The sequence below is a fragment of the Mercenaria mercenaria genome, chromosome 15 (assembly GCF_021730395.1).
Source record: "Mercenaria mercenaria strain notata chromosome 15, MADL_Memer_1, whole genome shotgun sequence".
NCBI lineage: Eukaryota > Metazoa > Mollusca > Bivalvia > Venerida > Veneridae > Mercenaria > Mercenaria mercenaria.
The window spans coordinates 8,531,426-8,555,766 of record NC_069375.1 but is presented as its reverse complement, the minus strand read 5'-3'; the positions used below and the strand labels follow the sequence as shown (position 1 = coordinate 8,555,766).

The 24,341-nt window shown below is 37.6% G+C and overlaps 1 protein-coding gene across 1 annotated transcript in view; it reads left to right on the top strand.

Annotated features, from left to right (window-relative positions):
• Positions 1-22,640, top strand: part of LOC128548896 (uncharacterized) — a 47,153-nt gene extending 24,513 nt beyond the window's left edge. Inside the window, exons 4-9 of the mRNA XM_053524507.1 lie at positions 556-718; positions 8,031-8,290; positions 18,210-18,420; positions 19,032-19,241; positions 20,561-20,710; positions 22,238-22,640. Coding sequence (XP_053380482.1) covers positions 556-718; positions 8,031-8,290; positions 18,210-18,420; positions 19,032-19,241; positions 20,561-20,710; positions 22,238-22,534 — 1,291 coding nt within the window. The 3' untranslated portion in view covers positions 22,535-22,640. The remainder of the gene's footprint in view (positions 1-555; positions 719-8,030; positions 8,291-18,209; positions 18,421-19,031; positions 19,242-20,560; positions 20,711-22,237) is intronic.
• Positions 22,641-24,341: the final 1,701 nt, after the last annotated feature.

The window sequence follows — 24,341 nt, the reverse complement described above, 5'->3', positions numbered from 1 at the left end:
AGGTTAATAGGTTAAAGATCAAGGTCAGATTAAACCAGAATGGTAGAACTTTTGTTTACAGTGAGCATATAATTTCTGTTCCTTGTGCAGTTACTGAATGCATCAAGGGGGGCATTTCGTGTTCGACGAGCTCTTGTTGAATTTTGTATTCATTCAATTTACATGGCTGTTTAATTTTGATGGAAGTCTATAGCATTGAATGGACTTCCCTCCATGTCAATATGGTCAAATTGTTCCACCTGGCCTAGTTCAGAGGCCAGAACATCTTTTAAGCAACTTATACTCCTGAATTGTTACCCCAGCTAAGTTTAGAAACATGATTTTTTAGCTCAACATTTTGTTCATTTTAGCCATGTGGAAAAATTGGCAGTTCCTTGAGGAGAACAAGCTAATACTGTAACAATATTCAGGAAAACTGGTAAGTTAACTGTTCACCCTTACATAGCTGAAATACTGTTGAAAAACTGAGCTAAATCTTCATTGCCCTCCCCCTCCCGCCATACCCACCCCCAAAAAAAGAAAGAAACAAAATAAACACTAAAGCATTCATTTCAGTGGTGCAACATCAACTCGACCTCTCAGCAAGTATGACCAGTGTAGTACACCATACTCTGAACCCTGGGAATCAAAGTCAGCGGGTGGTATTGTCCGTCCTGGTACACCATACACAGAGATTGATGAAAATACAGTAGGTGCAAGCAAGCCCAGCAAGTGTAAGGTTTGTAACAGCTTTAGACATGGAATTTGTCTACAAATTGATGATTGATTTATTCATCTAAGTCTTGATTTTTCTGTTTGAAGCCTATTTTTGTAAACAACTCTCCTGTTTAATGTATTTAGGTCATATTCAAAAGGTAATGTGAACTTCAAAATTTTTAAAATGTGTCTCTAGAAGCTGCAGACATGCTGGAGCCTTTTATTGCCTCTGTTCATTACATAATCCAATTTTTATTTGAATGATAATGGCCTTGGGACTTGTATGAATATATAAAATAACTGTACTAATGACTTAATGAGGCATAAAATGTTAATTGAGGTTGGTCCTATAGATTGGGTAGAAAATCTGTTAATGAAATTGACTCAAAGGTTTCCAGACCAGTCATAATTACACTGAGCCAGTTGCCTATTTTTATTTTTTTCTTCCCAGAAACAACAAATATCTAATGCTGAGTTTTTACACTGGTTTCCAGAGATAGTATTGTAACCTATCATCAGAATTTAAGATTATTAAACTAACCAGTCTTGGAATGCTACATAGCCATTGGTTAGTGTGTTCTTAAATATATTTCTAATAGAGCTCCAGATAAGCTGCGTATTTGCACATTTGCGCAGTTAAAATTTCAGAAAGCCTAATTGAATTCAGTGTGCCTACTGAAACACAATTTGAATTCCTATTACCCAGTTTATTAAAAATCAGTTGTGTATCTCATTTTCCTTATTATAGAAAGGGTACCAGACTTTAATGCTAAACAACAGACTAATTATATGTTACGGCAGAACAGGTTGTTATTTATCTGAAAAATCACATGACTATTCAGTCTGATCTGTGTTATTTGGATGCTTTATAAACAATGTAAAATTTTGCTGCTTTTAGTACTAAAAGAGGTCACAGAAATTTTTGCAGCACAAACAAAATAGAAGGATGTTTTGTTGTTCAACAAAGACAGTTATCTGTTTGTGATGATATTGTGTCACCGATACAAGCCACATCTTACGGGAGAGCACATATTGTAGTGAACACATCGTTCAGGATATTGTGGATGAATTTGTCTCCAATTTAATCTACAAGAAAAATATACTCATTGTTTGTGTGATTGGTGAAATACCCAATTGGTTTTAGCAAATACCCAATTACTTCTGCTTTATGTTGCTAGTTTTGTAGACTAAAATAAATACTATCTTTTGAAAGAAAACAAACTCTTTGCTGAACTTACAGCATGTTAAATCTTCTTCAGAAATACTTGCAACATTTCAATTTCTAATTTATCTAAGCACCAAGTGCTCATGGTGTGCCTTTTAGGATTATTAGATATCCATTGTCCATCCATTCATTCTTCTCATCTGCAGTTTCCTAAGCCACTATGCTTACTTCAGTCAAACTTTACAGGAATGTTTCTTGGGCAGTTCCTTTTCAGATTCCTTCAAAACTAGGTCATCCATGCAGAATGCTGGTTGCCATAGCAACCAAAACGGAAGAAGTAAAAATCCTCTCCTTAAAAAAACTGTAGCCGGATTTTGAAATGATTTCACAGAAATGTACTTTAGCTGACCTCATCATTTTGTTTCATAAAAAACATTGCCACCAGTGGGAAGGAATAGTTTTTTCCTTGTATGGCTTTATGGAAAAGTTTGAAAATGTTTTTTGCTGAAACTGCTGGTCTAATATCAATATTCCTTAGGTAACCCTTTATGTAAACTTGGTGGGGCTAGTTTTCTATGTATGGCTTTATGAAAAACTTCGAAAATCTCATCTAAAACCACTGTCTTGGTGAGTAAATAAGTTGACAGTAGTTTTCCTGAGGTCACCATTTACCTAATACCTTCAAATCATTCTGTTTCTTTTAAAATGGCCTCCCTTGGAAAACTTAAAAAAGTCTTATATCCCACCTGCTTAGCTCAATACAGAGAGTGCAGATGTACAGATAGCAGGGTGATTGATGATTTGATTAAAGACATTGTGTCTGAAATCATTTGTCTTCCACCTCTGGTTCATTTCTGGAAGTTCTTACTGAGAACAGATTAGTACTGGTACAAAATCCAGGAACTCTGGTTAGGTTCACTGCCTACCATTAAATGATTAAAATGTTGTTGAAAAATGGTGCTAAACACAAATTAAACAGACAAACAAGCAAACAAATAAAAATCTACTTTAAAACTGCTGGCCTGAATTCAAAATAATTTCGCACATATGTTCCTTTTGTGACCCTCTAACAAATTCCTTCAGGCTCCCTCCCACATTACCTAAGACCCAAACCACACTCCAGCATTTTAAGCTCCACTATTCGGATAATAGGGGGCCTCTTCTACTCGCCCCGGTGTCTGCGTCACCTTTCTTGGTTAAAGTTTTTCAGCATCCTTTGTTTTTATGCCCCCGAAGGGAGGCATATAGTTTTTATACGCCCGTTTGAAAAACGGGACGTATTATGGGAACGCCCCTGGCGGGCGGGCGGCGTCCACAGACCTTGTCCGGAGCATATCTTCTACATGCATGAAGGGATTTTGATGAAACTTGGCACAGTTGTTCACCATCATGAGACGGAGTGTCATGCGCAAGAACCAGGTCCCTAGGTCTAAGGTCAAGGTCACACTTAGAGGTCAAAGGTCAAATTCAAGAATGACTTTGTCCGGAGCATATCTTCTTCATGCATAGAGCGATTTTGATGAAAGTTGGCACAATTGTTCATCATCATGAGAAGGAGTGTCATGCGCAAGAACCAGGTCCCTAGGTCTAAGGTGAAGGTCACACTTAGAGGTCAAAGGATACAAGAATGAAAACTTTGTCCGGAGCATTTCTTCTTCATGCATAGAGGGATTTTGATATAACTTGGCACAAATGTTCACCACCATGAGGCGGAGTGTCATGCGCAAGAACCAGGTCTCTAGGTCTAAGGTCAAGGTCACACTTAGAGGTCAAAGGATACAAGAATGAAAACCTTGTCCGGAGCATTTCTTCTTCATGCATAGAGGGATTTTGATATAACTTGGCACAAATGTTCACCACCACGAGACGTAGTGTCATGCGCAAGAACCAGGTCCCTAGGTCTAAGGTCAAGGTCACACTTAGAGGCCAAAGGTCAGATACAAGAATGACTTTGTCCGAAGCATTTCTTCTTCATGCATGGAGGGATTTTGATGTAACTTGACACAATTATACATCATCATGAGACGAAGTGTCATGTGCAGTTCCCTTCTTTAGAATTACTTCCCTTTGTTGTTACTATAAATAGCTTATATTGTAAGTTTTTCATTACTAGTCGTAGGGAAAAATCGAGACCACTTTTCTGTAGTACAACATGCATGCTACATCCAATTTTGAGGTGTATTTTGACCAGTCTCTACCTGGTAAAGATTTTTGTGAGGACTTACATTTTTTTTTTTTTGATTTTTTTTTTTTTTTTTTTTTTTTTTTTTTTAAGATTAACTTCCCTTAGTTGTTACTATAAATAACTTATATTGTAACTTTTTTATAATTGAGCGTAGGGAAAAACCAAGACCACTTTTCTGTGGTACAACATAGATGTTACTTTCCAATTTTAGGTGTATTTTAAGGTATCTCTACCTGGTAAGGAGTTTTTTTGTGGACTAAGAAAAACAAAACACTTAGTTATTACAAAAATTACCACAAAATTAAAATTCCATTTGCAAATACAGGTGCTAGAGTAAAGAAATTTGCTGTGACGGGCGTATATTGTGACATTCTTGCACTCTTGTTGAACCGTCTGTCGGTCTGTCAGTCTGTCCGCAATTTTCGTGTCCGGTCCATATCTTTGTCATCGATGGATGGATTTTCAAATAACTTGACATGAATGTGTACCACAGTAAGACGACGTGCAGTGCGCAAGACCCAGGTCCGTAGCTCAAAGGTCAAGGTCACACTTAGACGTTAAAAGGATTAGTGGCATTGTAATGGGGCGGGGTCCCGCGGATCACAGACATCGTTTAGTCCCTCGATGGAGTGGCATTTTTCAAATTAACTTGGCATGAATGTGTACCACAGTAAGACAACGTGCAGTGCGCAAGACCCAGGTCCATAGCTTAAAGGTCAAGGTCACACTTAGACGTTAAAGGATAGTGCATTGATGGGCGTGTCCGGTCCATATCTTTGTCATCGATGGATGGATTTTCAAATAACTTGGCATGAATGTCTACCACAATAAGACGATGTGTCACACGCAAGACCCAGGTCCGTAGCTCAAAGGTCAAGGTCACACTTAGACGTTAAAGATCATTTTTCATGATAGTGCATTGATGGGCATGTCCGGTCCATATCTTTGTCATTCATGCATGGATTTTAAAATAACTATGCATGAATGTGTGACACAGTAAGATGACGTGTCGCGCGCAAGACCCAGCTCCGTAGGTCAAAGGTCCTAAACTCTAACATCGGCCATAACTATTCATTCAAAGTGCCATCGGGGGCATGTGTCATCCTACGGAGACAGCTCTTGTTCTGTCATATCTTTGTTACTGTTGCTTATATCTTACTGTTTGTTCACATATACATTGTCCAGCATACAAACAAAATATGTGCAGGGGCTTGGCCCATTATACACAAGGTCAAAGTCACAAAGTTGTTATACTTGGAATTATTTTCATGTTAAATTATTCGAAAGCTTTGTTTATGGACATATCTTTGGTACTTTAAAAGATAATGACTTGAAATTAAAACTATGTCTTTGTAATCATCATTTGCATGTGTGGTTACAAACCCCATAACTCTTAACTGTATTTTTGACAGAATTATGCCACTTTTGTACTTAATTTTTTTTTTTTTTAATCTTTGCTTTCTGGATATAACTTTAATGCAATATAAGATAAAGACTTGAAACTTAAAATGTATCTTTATCATCATCTGCATGTGTGGTAACAATCCCCATGACTTTTATATGTATTTTTGACCAAATTATGCCCCTTTCATACTTAAATTTTTTAAAACATACTTCGTTTAGCTGCACTAAACCAAATCAATAAGCATATTGAAGCTAACAATCTTCTCCCAGCTTACCAAAATGCCTATAGAAAATATCATGGGGTTGAAACAGCAATGGTCAAAATGTATAAAGATATTTTAGAAACCATAGGTGAAAATCAAATAACAATCATGGTCATGATCGGCTTGAGTGCAGCGTTTGATACCATCGATATCCCGATACTGATTCAAATCCTTCAAGACGAATTTGGTATACATATCACTCCCTTGAAATGGGTAGAATCTTATCTCACGAACAGAACAATGAAAGTTTTAGTCGAACAGTCAGCATCTGAGATGGAGCCACTGAGGTTTGGTGTCCCGCAGGGTTCTTGTGCTGGACCGATGATCTTTACCCTGTATATATTGGCTCTCAACCGAGTGGTGCAGAAATATCCAACTGATCTCTATGGATATGCGGACAATCAACAGATTGCATTAAAAACTCAAAATGAGACAACTGTTCTTCAACAACTCGACAGTTGTCTCAAAGAAATCATAAAATGAATGACAACCTTCAAACTGAAAATGAATCAGTCTAAAACTGAAATAATTATGTATGGAACCAGACAACAGTTAGCGAAATTGAACAACACAAGTGTAAACGTTGGTGGGTGTGACGTAAAATGCATTGATCATGTCAGAGACCGGGATGTAACTATGACCAATGCACTCAACTTTGACCATCACATTCAGAAAAAGTGTCAGATAGTTCATGTGCAGTTACGAAACCTTAGGGCTATACGGAAACATCTCACACAGAAGTCAACTGAATCATTAGTGCATGGATTGGTTCATTCTCACATTGACTTCTGCAACAGTTTATTTACAGAAATTCCAGCCTACCAAATCAATAAACTACAGCGAGTCCAAAACCATGCCGCTAGAGTAGTCAAGAATGCTTCCTATGAACAACCAAGTGCCGAACTACACTGGCTTCCAGTTAAGGCTAGAGTCATGTTCAAAGTCTTAGTAATAGTATTCCTTGTCATCAATGGTACAGCTCCTGTATATCTGAGGGAAATGTTTGTACCTACTCGACAACCATACAGACTTCGCTCACAAAGTGACACTAACTTTAACATCCAAAGACGGCGATCAAAATTAGCAGACAGATCTGTGGCGGTCATTGGTCCCAAATGGTGGAACGATCTGCCTAGCTATCTGAACAACATTTAGTCTGAAGCTAGCTTTAGATCAAAACTGAAAACACATTTATTTATGCAGTTTCATGAACAATGAGTGGTCTTGTTAAAATTCAAAATATCAGAAGTGGTGTAAAATAGCACATGTCCAAATCTCTAAATCCAAGTTCTAGAATCCTGTTCATATTTTGTATGTATATATATTAAAGGTGTGTTATGTAATTGTAAAGTGCAATTGAATATTTTATAATTTTTGCGCTATATAAATGCCATGTATTTGTATTTATTTGTATTTGTATTCTAGACATAACTTTGGTACTATATAAGATAATGACTTGATACTCAAAATATATCTTTACCATCATCATTTGCATGTGTGGTAACAATCCCAATAACTCTTATTTGTGTTTTTTACAGAATTATGCCCCTTGGTGTATCTTCCTTTTAAAGTAGAGGTCCCTTATTGAGACATATATTCATTATACTGTCAAATCGCCAAATAGTGGAGGGCGCTGTCTTACGGACAGGTCTTGTTTTTCTTGTGTTTCTTGATATTGTGTCTTAGTATCCTTTCTCATCATAACCCTCTTCCCCCTCCTTTCTCATCATAACCGTCTTCCCCCTCCTTTCTTATCATAACCCTCTTCCCCTCCTTTCTCATCATAACCTTCTTCTCCCTCCTTTCTCATCATAACCCTCTTCCCCCGTCTTTCTCATCATAACCCTCTTCCTCTCCTTTCTCATCATAACCCTCTTCCCCCTCCTTTCTCATCATAACCCTCTTTCCCTCCTTTCTCATCATAACCCTCTTCCCCCTCCTTTCTCATCATAACCCTCTTCCTCCCTCCTTTCTCATCATAACCCTCTTCCCCCTCCTTTCTCATCATAACCCTCTTCCCCCTACTTTCTCATCATAACCCTCTTCCCCACTCCTTTCTCATCATAACCCTCTTCCCCCTACTTTCTCATCATAACCCTCTTCCCCCTCCTTTCCCCAATACACAAACACAATGTCATTAGTGATTAGCCACAGTGTTTGTTTATTCGAAACTTTAAAAATCTTCCTGTCAGAAAATACACTGTTTTACTGGTAGTATTGCAGACGAGCATAAAGTTTATAACAACCCTTGATTACATGCTGAAATACTAAGACCGGTTAGTAAACAAGATTGTTACACCCCTGATTGACTTTTCAGGCTGCGCCATTGAAGTTTGAGTTTCCAGCACCATCAACATCTGTTAACAAGCGTCACTCTTTACCATTCTCACCTATACATCATACACCAGTGCGGGCACAGTTTAAAGGTTTTGGTTGTTGTATGACCTGTGAGGAAGATGTCAGAGCATTACCAATGAGCCCTGCCCTGTTTGTGTCCCAGACAACAAGTACACCAGGCCCTACAGGTGTTACAATGGACTCCCCAACATGTCAGAGTATATTAGAGAATAATAATAGGTAAACACCTGTTTCTTTACTTAATAACCTGTTCTTTTGCCCATAGACCTGTTGCCTTACCTACATACTTGTTGCTTTAACTATACACCTGTTAATTTACCTATACACCACTTGAAACATTACTAATACACCTGTTGCTTTACTGGCATGCCTGTTATTAGCTTATCTGATTTTTTGAGAGAAAAAAAGTTGAGTTATTGTCATCACTTGATCGTCGTCTGCATCGGCATTGCCTGGCATTTAAAGTTTTATGTTTAAGCCGGCTTTTCTCCTAAACTATCAAAGCTATTGCTTTAAAACTTGCAACACTTGTTCAACATCAATAACTGACTCTGTACAGCAAGAAACATAACTCCATCCTGCTTTTTGCAAGAATTATGGCCCCTTAGGACTTAGAAAATATCAGATTTCTTGGTTAAGTTTTATGTTTAGGTCAGCTTTTCTCCTAAACTATCAAAGCTATTGCTTTGAAACCTGCAACACTTGTTCACCATCAAAGGCTGACTGCACTGCAAGAAACATAAATCCATCCTGCTTTTTGCAAGAATTATGGGCCCTATTGGACTTATATAAATATCAGATTTCTTGGTTAAATTTTGTATTTAGGTCAACTTTTCTCCTGAATGGTTAAAGCTATTGCTTTAAAACTTGGAACAGTTATCCACCATTAAAAGCTGACTCTGCAAAGCAAATACCATAACTCTACATTGCTTTTTGCAAGAATTATTGCCCTTTTTGGACTTAGAAAATCATGGGTAGGATAATATTTATATTATACAGAAACAAAAAAATCAGATGATCATCTGCTCCCGCAAGGCAGTGCTTGAGGTTTTTACTGTACAATTGTTCTTTTACCTGCACACCTGGAGCTTTATCTGTAGTCTAGAACTTTACCAATACACATTGAGCTTTTTCTATACACCAGATGCTTGTATACACATGTTACTTGCACACCTGGAGCTTTACCTACTTACCGGTACCTGCAGTTTGACCTATACACCTGAAGCTTTACTTAAACACATGTTGCTTTACCTTTACACTTGTTAGATTGCCAGAGCAGAATCAACCTCCGTGCAGGAATATTGTAAAACAACCATCCCTGCCTCTAAACAAATCATGTGACGATGGTAAAACCATGTGATCCTAAATGGCAACATGCTTGGCAATGCTCAGTAGATCAGATCATTGCCATAGTCTACAGGCAAATTGATATTTATGTCACAACTTTTAAGAACGTCATGAAAGTATTCTATGTATCTATAATTTGCAGTGTGTGATTTGACAAATTCTCTGACTATACTCCAAGTACTGTCAAATAATTTCATTGTTTACATTTTTATCAGGTGTGCATCACAACACCATAAAAAAAGTAATTATAATTTTAATGCATTATTTTAAAGGTGTTTGCACATTTTACAAGCACATTATATAATATTTAACTACTGAGATACAAAATTTGTGCAACAAAATGAAAACAATGAGATATATAACTCAGCTGAAATTCAGCCCAATTTATACCTGATGGCAGTGTCTGCTGTACTGATAAGGGGAAATAACTCTGCGTTGGCATTTGGAGCACAGTGTGCTCAGGGTGAGGTATTGTGATGACTCACATTGTCTATCCACATTTTTCCACATTTTTCTTCAAACCACATTTCCTCTGAAACTGTAAGGCAGAAGTTGATGAAACTTGGCCTGGATTTTTAGCTCACCTGTCACAAAGTGACAAAGTGAGCTTTTGTGATCGCGCGGTGTCCGTCATCCGTGCGTGCGTGCGTCAGTCCGTAAACTTTTGCTTGTGACCACTCTAGAGGTCACATTTTTCATGGGATCTTTATGAAAGTTGGTCAAAATGTTTACCTTGATGATATCTAGGTCAGGTTCGAAACTGGGTCACGTGCCCTCAAAAACTAGGTCAGTAGGTCTAAAAATAGAAAAACCTTGTGACCTCCCTAGAGGCCATATTTTTCATGAGATCTTCATGAAAATTGGTCAGAATGTTCACCTTGATGATATCTAGATCAAGTTTGAAACTGGGTCACGTGCCATCAAAAACTAGGTCAGTAGGTCTAAAAATAGAAAAACCTTGTGACCTCTCTAGAGGTCACATTTTTCATGAGATTTTCATGAAATTTGGTCAGAATGTTCATCTTGATGATATTTAGGCCAAGTTCGAAAGTGGGTCACGTGCCGTCAAAAACTAGGTCAGTAGGTCAAATAATAGAAAAACCTTATGACCTCTCTAGAGGCCATATTTTTCATGGGATCTGTATGAAAATTGGTCTGAATGTTCATCTTGATAATATCTAGGTCAAGTTCGAAAGTGGGCCACGTGCCTTCAAAAACTAGGTCAGTAGGTCAAATAATAAAAAAACCTTGTGACCTCTCTAAAGGCCATATTTTTCATGGGATCTGTATGAAAGTTGGTCTGAATGTTCATCTTGATGATATCTAGGTCAGATTCGAAAGTGGGTCTCGTGCCGTCAAAAACTAGGTCAGTAGGTCAAGTAATAAAAAAACGTTGTGACCTCTCTAAAGGCCATATTTTTCATGGGATCTGTATGAAAGTTGGTCTGAATGTTCATCTTGATGATAATTAGGTCAAGTTCAGAACAGGGTCATGTGCGGTCAAAAACTAGGTCAGTAGGTCTAAAAATAGAAAAACGTTGTGACCTCTCTAGAGGCCATACTTGTGAATGGATCTCCATAAAAATTGGTCAGAATGTTCATCTTGATAATATCTAGGTCAAGTTCGAAAGTTGGTCACGTGCCTTCAAAAACTAGGTCAGTAGGTCAAATAATGAAAAAACGTGACCTCTCTAGAGGCCATATTTTGCATGGGATCTGTATGAAAGTTGGTCTGAATGTTTATCTTGATGATATATAGGTCAAGTTTGAAACTGGGTCAACTGTGATCATAAACTAGGTCAGTAGGTCTTGAAATAGAAAAACGTTGTGACCTCACTAGAGGCCATACTTGTGAATGGATCTTCATGAAAATTGGTCAGAATGTTCACCTTGATGATATCTAGGTCAAATTTGAAACTGGGTAACATGCCTTAAAAAACTAGGTCAGTAGGCCAAATAATAAAAAAACCTTTTGACCTCTCTAGAGGCCATACTTTTCATGGGATCTGTATGAAAGTTGGTCAGAATGTTCATCTTGATGATATCTAGGTCAAGTTTGAAACTGGGTCAACTGCGGTCAAAAACTAGGTCAGTAGGTCTAAAATTAGAAACATCTTTTGACCTCTCTAGAGGCCATATTTTTCAATGGATCTTCATGAAAATTGATCTGAATATTCACCTTGATGATATCTAGGTCAGTTTCGAAAGTGGGTCATGTGCGGTCAAAAACTAGGCCAGTAGGTATAAAAATAGAAAAACTTTGTGACCTCTCTAGAGGTCATATTTTTCATGAGATCTTCATGAAAATTAGTGAGAATGTTCGCCTTGATATCTAGGTAAAGTTCAGAACAGGGTCACGTACCTTTGAAAACTAGGTCAGTAGGTCAAATAATAGAAAAACCTTGTGACCTCTCTAGAGACCATATTTTTCAATGGATCTTCATGAAAATTGGTCAGAATTTTTATCTTGACATTATCTTGGTCAATTTCAAAACTGGGTAACATGAGCTCAAGGCCAAGTTCGAAAGTGGGTCACGTGCTGTCAAAAACTAGGTCAGTAGGTCTAAAAATAGAAAAACCTTGTTACCTCCCTAGAGGCCATATTTTTCATGAGATCTTCATGAAAATTGGTCAGAATGTTCACCTTGATGATATCTAGATCAAGTTCGAAACTGGGTCACGTGCCATCAAAAACTAGGTCAGTAGGTCTAAAAATAGAAAAACCTTGTGACCTCTCTAGAGGTCACATTTTTCATGAGATCTTCATGAAATTTGGTCAGAATGTTCATCTTGATGATATTTAGGCCAGGTTCGAAAGTGGGTCACGTGCCTTCAAAATTAGGTCAGTAGGTCAAATAATAGAAAAACCTTATGACCTCTCTAGAGGCCATATTTTTCATGGGATCTGTATGAAAATTGGTCTGAATGTTCATCTTGATAATATCTAGGTCAAGTTCGAAAGTGGGCCACGTGCCTTCAAAAACTAGGTCAGTAGGTCAAATAATAAAAAAACCTTGTGACCTCTCTAAAGGCCATATTTTTCATGGGATCTGTATGAAAATTGGTCTGAATGTTCATCTTGATGATATCTAGGTCAGTTTCGAAAGTGGGTCTCGTGCTGTCAAAAACTAGGTCAGTAGGTCAAGTAATAAAAAAACTTTGTGACCTCTCTTAAGGCCATATTTTTCATGGGATCTGTATGAAAGTTGGTCTGAATGTTCATCTTGATGATATTTAGGTCAAGTTCGAAACAGGGTCATGTGCGGTCAAAAACAAGTCAGTAGGTCTAAAAATAGAAAAACGTTGTGACCTCTCTAGAGGCCATACTTGTGAATGGATCTCCATAAAAATTGGTCAGAATGTTCATCTTGATAATATCTAGGTCAAGTTCTAAAGTTGGTCACGTGCCTTCAAAAACTAGGTCAGTAGGTCAAATAAGGAAAAAACGTGACCTCTCTAGAGGCCATATTTTGCATGGGATCTGTATGAAAGTTGGTCTGAATGTTTATCTTGATGATATATAGGTCAAGTTTGAAACTGGGTCAACTGTGATCATAAACTAGGTCAGTAGGTCTTGAAATAGAAAAACGTTGTGACCTCTCTAGAGGCCATACTTGTGAATGGATCTTCATGAAAATTGGTCAGAATGTTCACCTTGATGATATCTAGGTCAAATTTGAAACTGGGTAACATGCCTTAAAAAACTAGGTCAGTAGGTCAAATAATAAAAAAACCTTTTGACCTCTCTAGAGGCCATACTTTTCATGGGATCTGTATGAAAGTTGGTCTGAATGTTCATCTTGATGATATCTAGGTCAGGTTTGAAACTGGGTCAACTGCGGTCAAAAACTAGGTCAGTAGGTCTAAAATTAGAAACATCTTTTGACCTCTCTAGAGGCCATATTTTTCAATGGATCTTCATGAAAATTGATCTGAATGTTCACCTTGATGATATCCAGGTCAGTGTCGAAAGTGGGTCATGTGCGGTCAAAAACTAGGCCAGTAGGTATAAAAATAGAAAAACTTTGTGACCTCTCTAGAGGTCATATTTTTCATGAGATCTTCATGAAAATTAGTGAGAATGTTCGCCTTGATATCTAGGTAAAGTTCAGAACAGGGTCACGTACCTTTGAAAACTAGGTCAGTAGGTCAAATAATAGAAAAACCTTGTGACCTCTCTAGAGACCATATTTTTCAATGGATCTTCATGAAAATTGGTCAGAATTTTTCTCTTGACAATATCTTGGTCAATTTCAGAACTGGGTAACATGAGCTAAAGGCCAAGTTCGAAAATGGGTCACGTGCCGTCAAAAACTAGGTCAGTAGGTCAAATAATAGAAAAACCTTGTGACCTCTCTAGAGGCCATATTTTTCATGGGATCTGTATGAAAATTGGTCTAAATGTTCATCTTGATAATATCTAGGTCAAGTTCGAAAGTGGGCCACGTGCCATCAAAAACTAGGTCACTATGGCAAATAATAGAAACAAGAGGACCATGATGGTCCTGAATCGCTCACCTATCCCCACATGACCCTGTGTTGAACTGAGTATGAAGTCGTTATTTTTATTATTTGACATAGTGACCTAGTTTTTGAGCACATGTGACCTAGATATCATCAAGATAAAAAATTCTGACCAATTTTCATGACGATCCATTGAAAAATATGACCTCTAGAGAGATCACAAGGTTTTTCTATTATTTGACCTAATGACCTAGTTTTTGAAGGCACGTGACGCACTTTTGAACTTGACCTAGATATCATCAAGTGAACATTCTCACCAATTTTCATGAAGATCTCATGAAAAATATGGCCTCTAGAGAGGTCACAAGGTTTTTCTATTTTTCGACCTACTGACCTAGTTTTTGAACGCACACAACCCAGTTATGAACTTGACCTAGATATCATCAAGCTGAACACTCACACGAATTTTCATGAAGATCCATTGAGAAATATGGCCTCTAGAAACATCACAGGGTTTTTCTATTTTTAGACCTACTGACCTAGTTTTTGACCGCATGTGACCCAGTTTCGAACTTGACCTAGATATCATCAAGATGAACATTCTGATCAATTTTCATGAAGATCTCTTGAAAAATATGGCCTCTAGAGAGGTCACAAGGTTTTTCTATTTTAGCTCACCTGTCACAAAGTGACAAGGTGCGCTTTTGTGATCGCGCGGTGTCCGTCGTGCGTGCGTCCGTCCGTCCGTAAACTTTTGCTTGTGACCACTCTAGAGGTCACATTTTTCATTGGATCTTTATGAAAGTTGGTCAGAATGTTCATCTTGATGATATCTAGGTCAAGTTCGAAACTGGGTCACGTGCCTTCAAAAACTAGGTCAGTAGGTCTAAAAATAGAAAAACCTTGTGACCTCTCTAGAGGCCATATATTTCACAAGATCTTCATGAAAATTGGTCAGAATATTCACCTTGATGATATCTAGGTCAAGTTTGAAACTGGGTCACTTGTCATCAAAAACTAGGTCAGTAGGTCTAAAAATAGAAAAACCTTGTGACCTCTCTAGAGGCCATATATTTCACAAGATCTTGATGAAAATTGGTCAGAACGTTCACCTTGATGATATCTAGGTCAAGTTCAAAACTGGGTCACGTGCCGAGAAAAACTAGGTCAGTAGGTCAAATAATAGAAAAACCTTGTGACCTCTCTAAAGGCCATATTTTTCATGGCATCTGTATGAAAGATGGTCTGAATGTTCATCTTGATGTAATCTAGGTCAAGTTTGAAACTGGGTCAGTTGCGGACAAAAACTAGGTCAGTAGGTCTAAAAATAGAAAAACCTTGTGACCTCTCTAGAGGCCATATATTTCATGAGATCTTCATAAAAAATGGTCAGAATGTTCACCTTGATGATATCTAGGTCCAGTTCGAAAGTGGGTCACGTGCCTTCAAAAACTAGGTCAGTAGGTCAAATAATAGAAAAACCTTGTGACCTCTCTAGAGGCCATATTTTTCATGGGATCTGTATGAAAGTTGGTCTGAATGTTTATCTTGATGATATCTAGGTCAAGTTCGAAAGTAGATCACGTGCCGTCAAAAACTAGGTCAGTAGGTCAAATAATAGAAAAACCTTGTGACCTCTCTAAAGACCATATTTTTCATGGGATCTGTATGAAAATTGGTCTGAATGTTCATCTTGTTGATATCTAGGTCAAGTTCGAAATAGGGTCATGTGCGGACAAAAACTAGGTCAGCAGGTCTAAAAATAGAAAAACCTTGTGACCTCTCTAGAGGCCATACTTGTGAATGGATCTCCATAAAAATTGGTCAGAATTTTCACCTTGATGATATCTAGGTCAGATTTGAAACTGGGTTACGTGCGGTTAAAAACTAGGTCAGTAGGTCAAATAATAGAAAAACCTTGTGACCTCTCTAGAGGCCACATTTTTCATGGGATCTGTATGAAAGTTGGTCTGAATGTTCATCTTGATGATATCTAGATCAGGTTTGAAACTGGGTCAACTGCGGTCAAAAACTAGGTCAGTAGGTCTAAAATTGTTTAAATCTTTTGACCACTCTAGAGGCCATATTTTTCAGTGGATCTTCATGAAAATTGATCTGAATGTTCACTTTGATGATATCTAGGTCAGTTTCGAAACTGGATCACCTGCGGTCAAAAACTAGGCCAGTAGGTATAAAAATAGAAAAACCTTGTGACCTCCCTTGAGGCCATATTTTTCATGAGATCTTCATGAAAATTAGTGAGAATGTTCACCTTGATGATATCTAGGTAAAGTTCAAAACAGGGTCACCTACCTTCGAAAACTAGGTCAATAGGTCAAATAATAGAAAAACCTTGTGACCTTTGTAGAGACCATATTTTTTTAATGGATCTTCATGAAAATTGGTCAGAATTTTTATCTTGATAATATGTAGGTCAAGTTCAAAACTGGGTCACATGAGCTCAAAAACTAGGTCACTATGTCAAATAATGATGTCATACTCAAAACTCGGTCATGTGGGAAGAGGTGAGCGATTCAGGACCATCATGGTCCTCTTGTTAGATCTACCGACCTAGTTATTGATGGCACGTGACCCAGTTTTGAACTTGACTTAGATATCATCAAGGTGAACATTCTGACTAATTTTCATAAAGATCCCATGAAAAATATGGCCTCTAGAGAGGTCACAAAGTTTTTCTATTTTCAGACCTACTGACCTAGTTTTTGACCCCACGTAACCCAGTTTCAAACTTGACCTACATATCATCAAGGTGAACATTCTGACCAATTTTCATGAAGATCCATTGAGAAATATGGCCTCTAGAGAGGTCACAAGGTTTTTCTATTTTTAGACCTACTGACCTAGTTTTTGACCCCACGTGACCCAGTTTCAAACTTGACCTAGATATCATCAAGGTGAACATTCTGACCAATTTTCATGAAGATCCATTGAGAAATATGGCCTCTAGAGAGGTCACAAGGTTTTTCTATTTTTAGACCTACTGGCCTAGTTTTTGACCCCACGTGACCCAGTTTCGAACTTGACCTAGATATCATCAAGGTGAACATTCTGACCAAATTTCATGAAGATCTCAAGAAAAATATGGCCTTTAGAGAGGTCACAAGGTTTTTCTATTTTTAGACCTACTGACCTAGTTTTTGACCGCATGTGACCCAGTTTCGAACTTGACCTAGATATCATCAAGATGAACATTCTGACCAACTTTCATAAAGATCCCATGTAAAATGTGACCTCTAGAGTGGTCACAAGCAAAAGTTTACGCATGCACGCACGCACGCACGGAGGACGGACGACGGACGCCACGCGATCACAAAAGCTCACCTTGTCACTTTGTGACTGGTGAGCTAAAAACGACGTCGTACTCAAAACTGGGTCATGTGGGAAGAGGTGAGCGATTCAGGACCATCATGGTCCTCTTGTTCTTAGATGGTCTTCTTCCAGATGTTTTCAAAATTTCTGTTTGATTGCACATAGCTAGCAGTCAACAGAGCTAAACATATGAAAATCTTCAAACGTAATCTCTTCCTACACTCTTAGTCTCACTTTGAAATAATTTCACGCAAATTTTCCTTGGGCGACCCTCTACCAAGTTTATGTTAATTATTTTTGTCCAAAAAAAAAAAAAATAAAATCATGGCTGGTAGAGGCATAGTCACTTTTCCCTGTATGTAAACAGTGGAAAATTTAAAAAATTTTGTCAGCCTCCTTGCTTGATTTTAAAATAATTTTACACCAGTGTCCCTTGGATGACCCTTACTGAAGATCAGTTAGATAATTCCAGTTCATCAGACAACAAGGCTGTAGAGTTAAATGTAAAAAAGTATCCAAACATCAGCTCATGAACTGTTGGTCTGATTTTGAAATAATTTCACGGAAGTATTTCTTGTGTGGTCATAATTTTGATTTGTCAAAAGGTAAACAAACAAAAAATATGGCTACCATGGATGACTCTGATTTCTCTGTATAGCTCTTTGGAAAACTTCAAAAAATCTTCACCTCTGAATCTGCAGGCCAGTTTTCAAAGTAATTTGGCAGAAATGCTTCTTGTTATACCTTATCTTATTTATGATACTGGTGAGGGAAATAGGGCCATCATTGTCATTTTGTAGATTTACATACATCTATAACTGTAGATTTACTTATATTTACTGTTTGTATGTGAAATGAAAAGCTCAGTTATGCAGCTGTAAGGTGGAAATACTGTTCCTTGATTAGAATTAGATATGTCTAAGAATGAATTATTCAAATTACTGAAGATTCAGGAGATTGTAAGGTATACATAGACAGCTTGTGCTGTATATTTCAGTATCTTCAATTTCTCGGAATGTAACATGTGCCGGATATGTCATGAGGATGGTAGCAAAGAGAAACTTGTCTCACCGTGTCATTGTGCTGGAACTATGGGTATGCTACATGTGTCATGTCTCGAGCAATGGCTTGGCTCCTCTAATACAACCAAGTGTGAGATCTGCCAGTTCCAGTTCATTGTACAGAAGAAACCTCGACCGTTCACATGGGTATGCATAGCAAAGTTGACATATTAATTTTGCTTGTCAGTGGAAGTTTCAGGCATACAAATAGAGATTGTGGGGAATGTTGGACATAGAAATAGGGTGCGGGGATACAGAAATGAAGGCAATTGGTTTGTAGGACACTGAAAAGGAAGCAAGGGACATGGAGGTTATAAAGGGCAAAGCAATTAGAATGGGGGCTGTGGCATACAATGGGGAGTTGGCATAGAAATAATAGGGTGTGGGCCATAAAATTGCCCAAGCCAGTATGTTTGTATTTACATCATCCAGAATTTTTAAAATAAATTTTCAGGTTTGGAAACTTTGTTTTGGACTGTTTATGATAATTTCATATATATTTTCAAACATAATTCTTTTTGTATTATTTTCATTTATTTTAGCACAGATGGAGGATAAAAGTGTCTACTTGTTTAATCATATTAAAATCTGCTGCCTGGAAGAATATCGGTTGTAATGATGTTTAAGGAAATAAATTTGTTGTACCAGTGGGCCAAGTCAGCAACCTTTAGTTTAAGTAGCCAGAACTACAAACAATACTAATTTGCATAAAATTTCTATCATCTGATGAGATAATTCCAGTGGCTGTATATTTTCAGTACATGAAAGAGCCAACATTAAAGGAAGACAGAATGTTGATTGTGAAGGACATAGTGTTGCTGGTATCTCTAGGAGGGCTGGTGCTCACTATCTGTATTCTCTGTCTCGTGTTTGCAAAGCAACTAACAGAGGAGCATAAGCCGGGACCTGCAGCAGTTCTCATCCTCCTTACGGTCTGCTCGTTGATGCTGTATACCATCTGGGTTTTTGTAAGTAAACATGTATACAGCTTTATGATGGTGTATGCCATGTAGATGTTTGTACGAGGAGTGTTCAATAAGAACCTTAAAAAGTGCTCTCATTTACAGTCTAACCTGTCTTAAGCAGCCAGCCAAGGGAAGCAGACAATTTGGCCGCTTAAGCCAGGTGACTGATCGGAGGTGCAGCCAATATATGTATTTTTCAGACTTCTGGCCAGTTTAGCCTTTAGGCCCATTTTTAGGGGGTTCCCATTATTTTACCAGGATACAATGACGTGCATTTGCCTTTTGCAACACGAATGGTCTTCTTAGCAATCTAAAACTCCGGCGTGATTTTTTTTACTACAAAAATTGTTATAGACAATTTTCCAACGTCAAAAAAAGTTTGTTTACAATTTTCGCCATTTTGGTAAGGGAAGCTACTTTCCGCGCTTATTGTCTACACTAAAATCTACGATTGCCGTTACGTTCCGTAAAAGATGGAGTGGTTTATATTTTTTTCAAGCGCAATTAATTTCGTATAAATTTAAAAGTATTTAGATGACAGAAGTATAAAAAATCACAAATATTATGCTACTAATTAGTTATCGAGTATTACCTTTAACCGAGGTCAAACTGTGAACAACAAAATCGACACGAGGTGACACGCTAATTGCCGATAATTACTGGCCATTTGATCATAACAAAAAGGGGATTACACCTTTGGTTATCAGTTTTAATTGAGAAGCTCATGTCATTTTGTCGTTCTTTTGTCGTGGTGAAGTCACGCGAAACTTAGCAATCACGTGCTTCTCAAAAATCGGGTATCTTCGGCAATTATTGCCTAAAAATAATTGATTTTGGAAGAAAAATGGCTGCTGAAAAGGGTCAAATACAGCGGTCGGGAGGCAATTTCGGTGGCCGCTGGCCGCGGACGGCAGGTGGCCACTGAATAAAGTGATAAAATAGAGGAAAATCCGTCGGGGGCGTCATAAAATGGCCGCTGAACGGAGGTGACCGCTGATCGGAGGTGACCGTTAGTACAGGTTAGACTGTATTTCTGGTCCCATTTTGCAAAAAATTGAAATATGACCGGTATGAACATATTGATGATGAATATCTAATTTACAGATTTCAGAACTTGCACAATATTTCTCTGTCTTCTAGGCAATATCACTACCTTAAAAATGACCCAGTGTCATTATGACATTGTCGTATTACACACAATTAATCAATAAATTTATTAAACAACTTGTGATTATCATTTGAACATTGGAAGATATCATTTTGATAATAACTTCAGTTTCAGACATTGGGAGTCAGTACTGATAATGAATTGTGTTTTGTAGATTGCTGTTAGACGTATGCGAAGACGTGTCCACATCTGGCACAATGAACATCACATCATACAGATCAAACAGAGACAGGGTTGTCATGGTGATACAAGTAACAAAATATTCCGAAGATTTCCCGTGAAATTACCTTCTGCCAGACAAAAGGTAACTTTGTCTAAATAATAGGGTTGTTCCATTAAATCATAGAAATTGGGCATTAACTGCTTCGAAGATTTTCATAAAATTAGCGTCAATTATTCTGCCCATCAAGATGTGCAAAGCACACAACCCCAGTCACTAGGTTCAAGGTCTAGATCAGTGAGGAAGCCATCCAGCTGGCTCACGGAAGTCGGTGGTTCTACCCAGGTGCCCGCTCGTGATGAAATAATGCACAGAGGGGCACCTGGTGTCTTCCTCCACCATTAAAGCTGGAAAGTCGCCATATGACCTATCATGCATTGGTGCGACATTAAATCCAACCAAAAAAAAACACAAAAAACAGTCCTGGAAGCAAAAGGTCAAATAGCTTAACTTTGTGTCTGCATTATATTGGCTGAATGACTTGGAAGATTTCCATAGTAGTATTACTTGTTCACCTCACCAAGACGATTTGAGAAGCACATGACAGGGTCACAAAATTCCAGGCCAAGGTCGTGCTTGGACGTCAAAGATCAAAGAGTTTGTTCACTCCATGTCTTCTAAACCACTGGAATGTATTTAATAAAATTAACATGTTTGTTATCCTCAATTAGACAATTACACAACCCAGGTCACCAGGTCTAGGTTAAGGTCACAGCTGAAGGTCAAAAGTCATGATAGCAACATTTTACTTTCCTGTACCATCAACAAGTAGATATACTCATTTTGTCTGCAGTTTCATTGTCTGATTTTTCTTAATTTTGCTACATTTTTAGTCATTGTTATATTTCATCAGGCATTTTCATGGGGCATGTCTTATACAATGTTGACATTATTCTTTATTATATTTTTGATTCTGTACAGATAAGATATTTGTTATATACAACTTGTATTTCAAAAACAAATACAGAAACCTATCAACACCTGTCAGTGGTTGAGTAATTGCCTTTTAAATATGAAATCAGAAAGAAAGTAATGATGTCTTGACATTCCGTGTATCAGAAAGTTCATTGTTTAAAACATTAAGACTTACTTGCTTTAAATTGTAGACCATTTTTGGCTCGAATAACACAAGAAATAGGTAGAGATAATAAAATGGTCATTAAGTTGTACATTGATCTGCATTAATGTATTTGGTTCTAGAGGACTTCACCAGGCCAGGTGAAATGCATTCAAGCTGAATCCATGTATTGTTAACCTCTTTGTATGAGTTGATCTACATGTTGAGTGCAACCCGCCCACTTAGCTCAGTAGGTAAGAGCGTTGGTCTAAGGATTGGTCGTGAGTTCGATCCTCGGGCGGGGCGTATATTCTCCGTGACTATTTGATAAACAACATTGTGACTAAAATCATTAGTCCTCCGCCTCTGATTCATGTGGGGAAGCAGGCAGTTACTTGCGGAGAACAGGTTTGTACTGGTTTAGAATCCAGTAACACTTGTTAGGTTAACTGCCCGCCATTACATGACTGAAATACTGTTGAAAAACGGCATTAAACCTAAAACAAAACAAAAACAAAAAAAACATGTTGAGTGCATCCATTTTAATTTTTCAGAAACAGACAGAAAAGAAGAAAAAAGGTGACAATAACTTAGGGTCCACATCTTTCATTGGCTGCTCATTAGAATCATACAAAGCTGCCATGTTCAATCCTGTCACCCCTGCAGAACCTCTGCTACAAGATATGAATAACAATGATATTACCTCCCTTAATGAGAGTAGTCCATCAGTGATCTCCCTTGATGAGTTAATTGAGGAATGTATCAGTTACTATCAGCCACCAGAATGTGGTACCACATCAGTTCTCTTAAGTAATGAATCAGGTAAAATTCTTAGAGAAACTGGCGTTTAAACTAAACACTAACACATATGTATTTGATATATCAAATGATAATTTAAGTGTGATAGATCTCAACGTGTGTATAATTTCTTTATTTTTGTAAATGTTTTATAATGAGTGCCACCTTTGACCATTTCAAGAATACTTAATTGATTGATCCGGTCAAAAGGATTGTGTAGTGAAATATTTCCAAAAACTTTACATGGCCAGTAAGCCACTAGTCTAGCCTCAATATCTATTATGCATGTCAAGTGGAGGCTACTAACCTGTATTACATTGAGGAAATTCAGTTTACACAAGATGATGAATCTACAGAAATAGGTTATTGTATGTACATATAATTGAAGAAAGATTTGCTCACATAACATGTTAGTAGCCATAAAGGCTTGAATGACCCTTGGGGGGTAATGATCAAGAACTTTAACCAAAATTGCTTGATTAATGATTATGCAACAAAAAATATGCAAAAGGGTGCATTTACATACACACAAGTGTAACTGATAATTGGTTAGATATATGTTTCTTTAATCTAACGTTGTGCTCAGCAGTCATTCTGCATAAATTTGTGATATTAATAGAATTGTTGTCTATTTACTTATACATCAGTTTTGTATAACTAACACTTTTTTCATTACAATTTTGATAAGAATTTACATAATCTATACATAATTGAAATATGTCTTTTTACTATTTCGGGTTTATTTAAAAGTTTACTTTGTTCCTAGTCAATAAATTTGAAAAAAAAATGCTTTTCTGTTAATTTGTCTTTTGTCATTTCTGTGTGTAACTAATGGTAATTTTGTATTTCTGATGGTGGTTTCTAGTGGTTTTACTGTTTCTGCCTACAGCATCCAAACCCCCTAACCCCACCACCTCCACGTTCCCCTGCTCTTGGATATCTTGGATAACTGATAGAGTTGGTTTCAAGAAGGATATTCTCATTCACACCAAGAATTGGTGATATATTCGCATAATCTGTAGCCATTTTGTGTGAAATTGAAGGTGATATTCTCTATAGCCAGGCGATGTAGCCGTTTCTGTAAGTAACTGAAGAGGATTACAACATGTCTCAGTGACCAGATCATGTAACCTTTGTGTATACAACTAAAGGGGGATAATAGCTCCATAACCAGACCATGTAACCTTTGTGTTTATAACTGAAGGGGGATAATAGCTCTTTAACCAGACCATGTAACCTTTGCCTATATAACTGAAGGGGGATAATAGCTCTTTAACCAGACCAGGTAACCTGTGCGTATATAACTGAAGGGGGATAATAGCTCTTTAACCAGACCAGGTAACCTGTGCGTATATAACTAAAGGGGGATAATAGCTCTTTAACCAGACCAGGTAACCTTTGCGTATATAACTAAAGGGGGATAATAGCTCTTTAACCAGACCAGGTAACCTTTGCGTATATAACTAAAGGGGGATAATAGCTCTTTAACCAGACCAGGTAACCTTTGCGTATATAACTAAAGGGGGATAATAGCTCTTTAACCAGACCAGGTAACCTTTGCGTATATAACTAAAGGGGGATAATAGCTCTTTAACCAGACCAGGTAACCTGTGCGTATATAACTAAAGGGGATAATAGCTCTTTAACCAGACCAGGTAACCTTTGCGTATATAACTAAAGGGGGATAATAGCTCTTTAACCAGACCAGGTAACCTTTGCGTATATAACTAAAGGGGGATAATAGCTCTTTAACCAGACCAGGTAACCTTTGCGTATATAACTAAAGGGGAAAATAGCTCTTTAACCAGACCAGGTAACCTTTGCGTTAATAACCAAAGGGGGATAATAGCTCTTTAACCA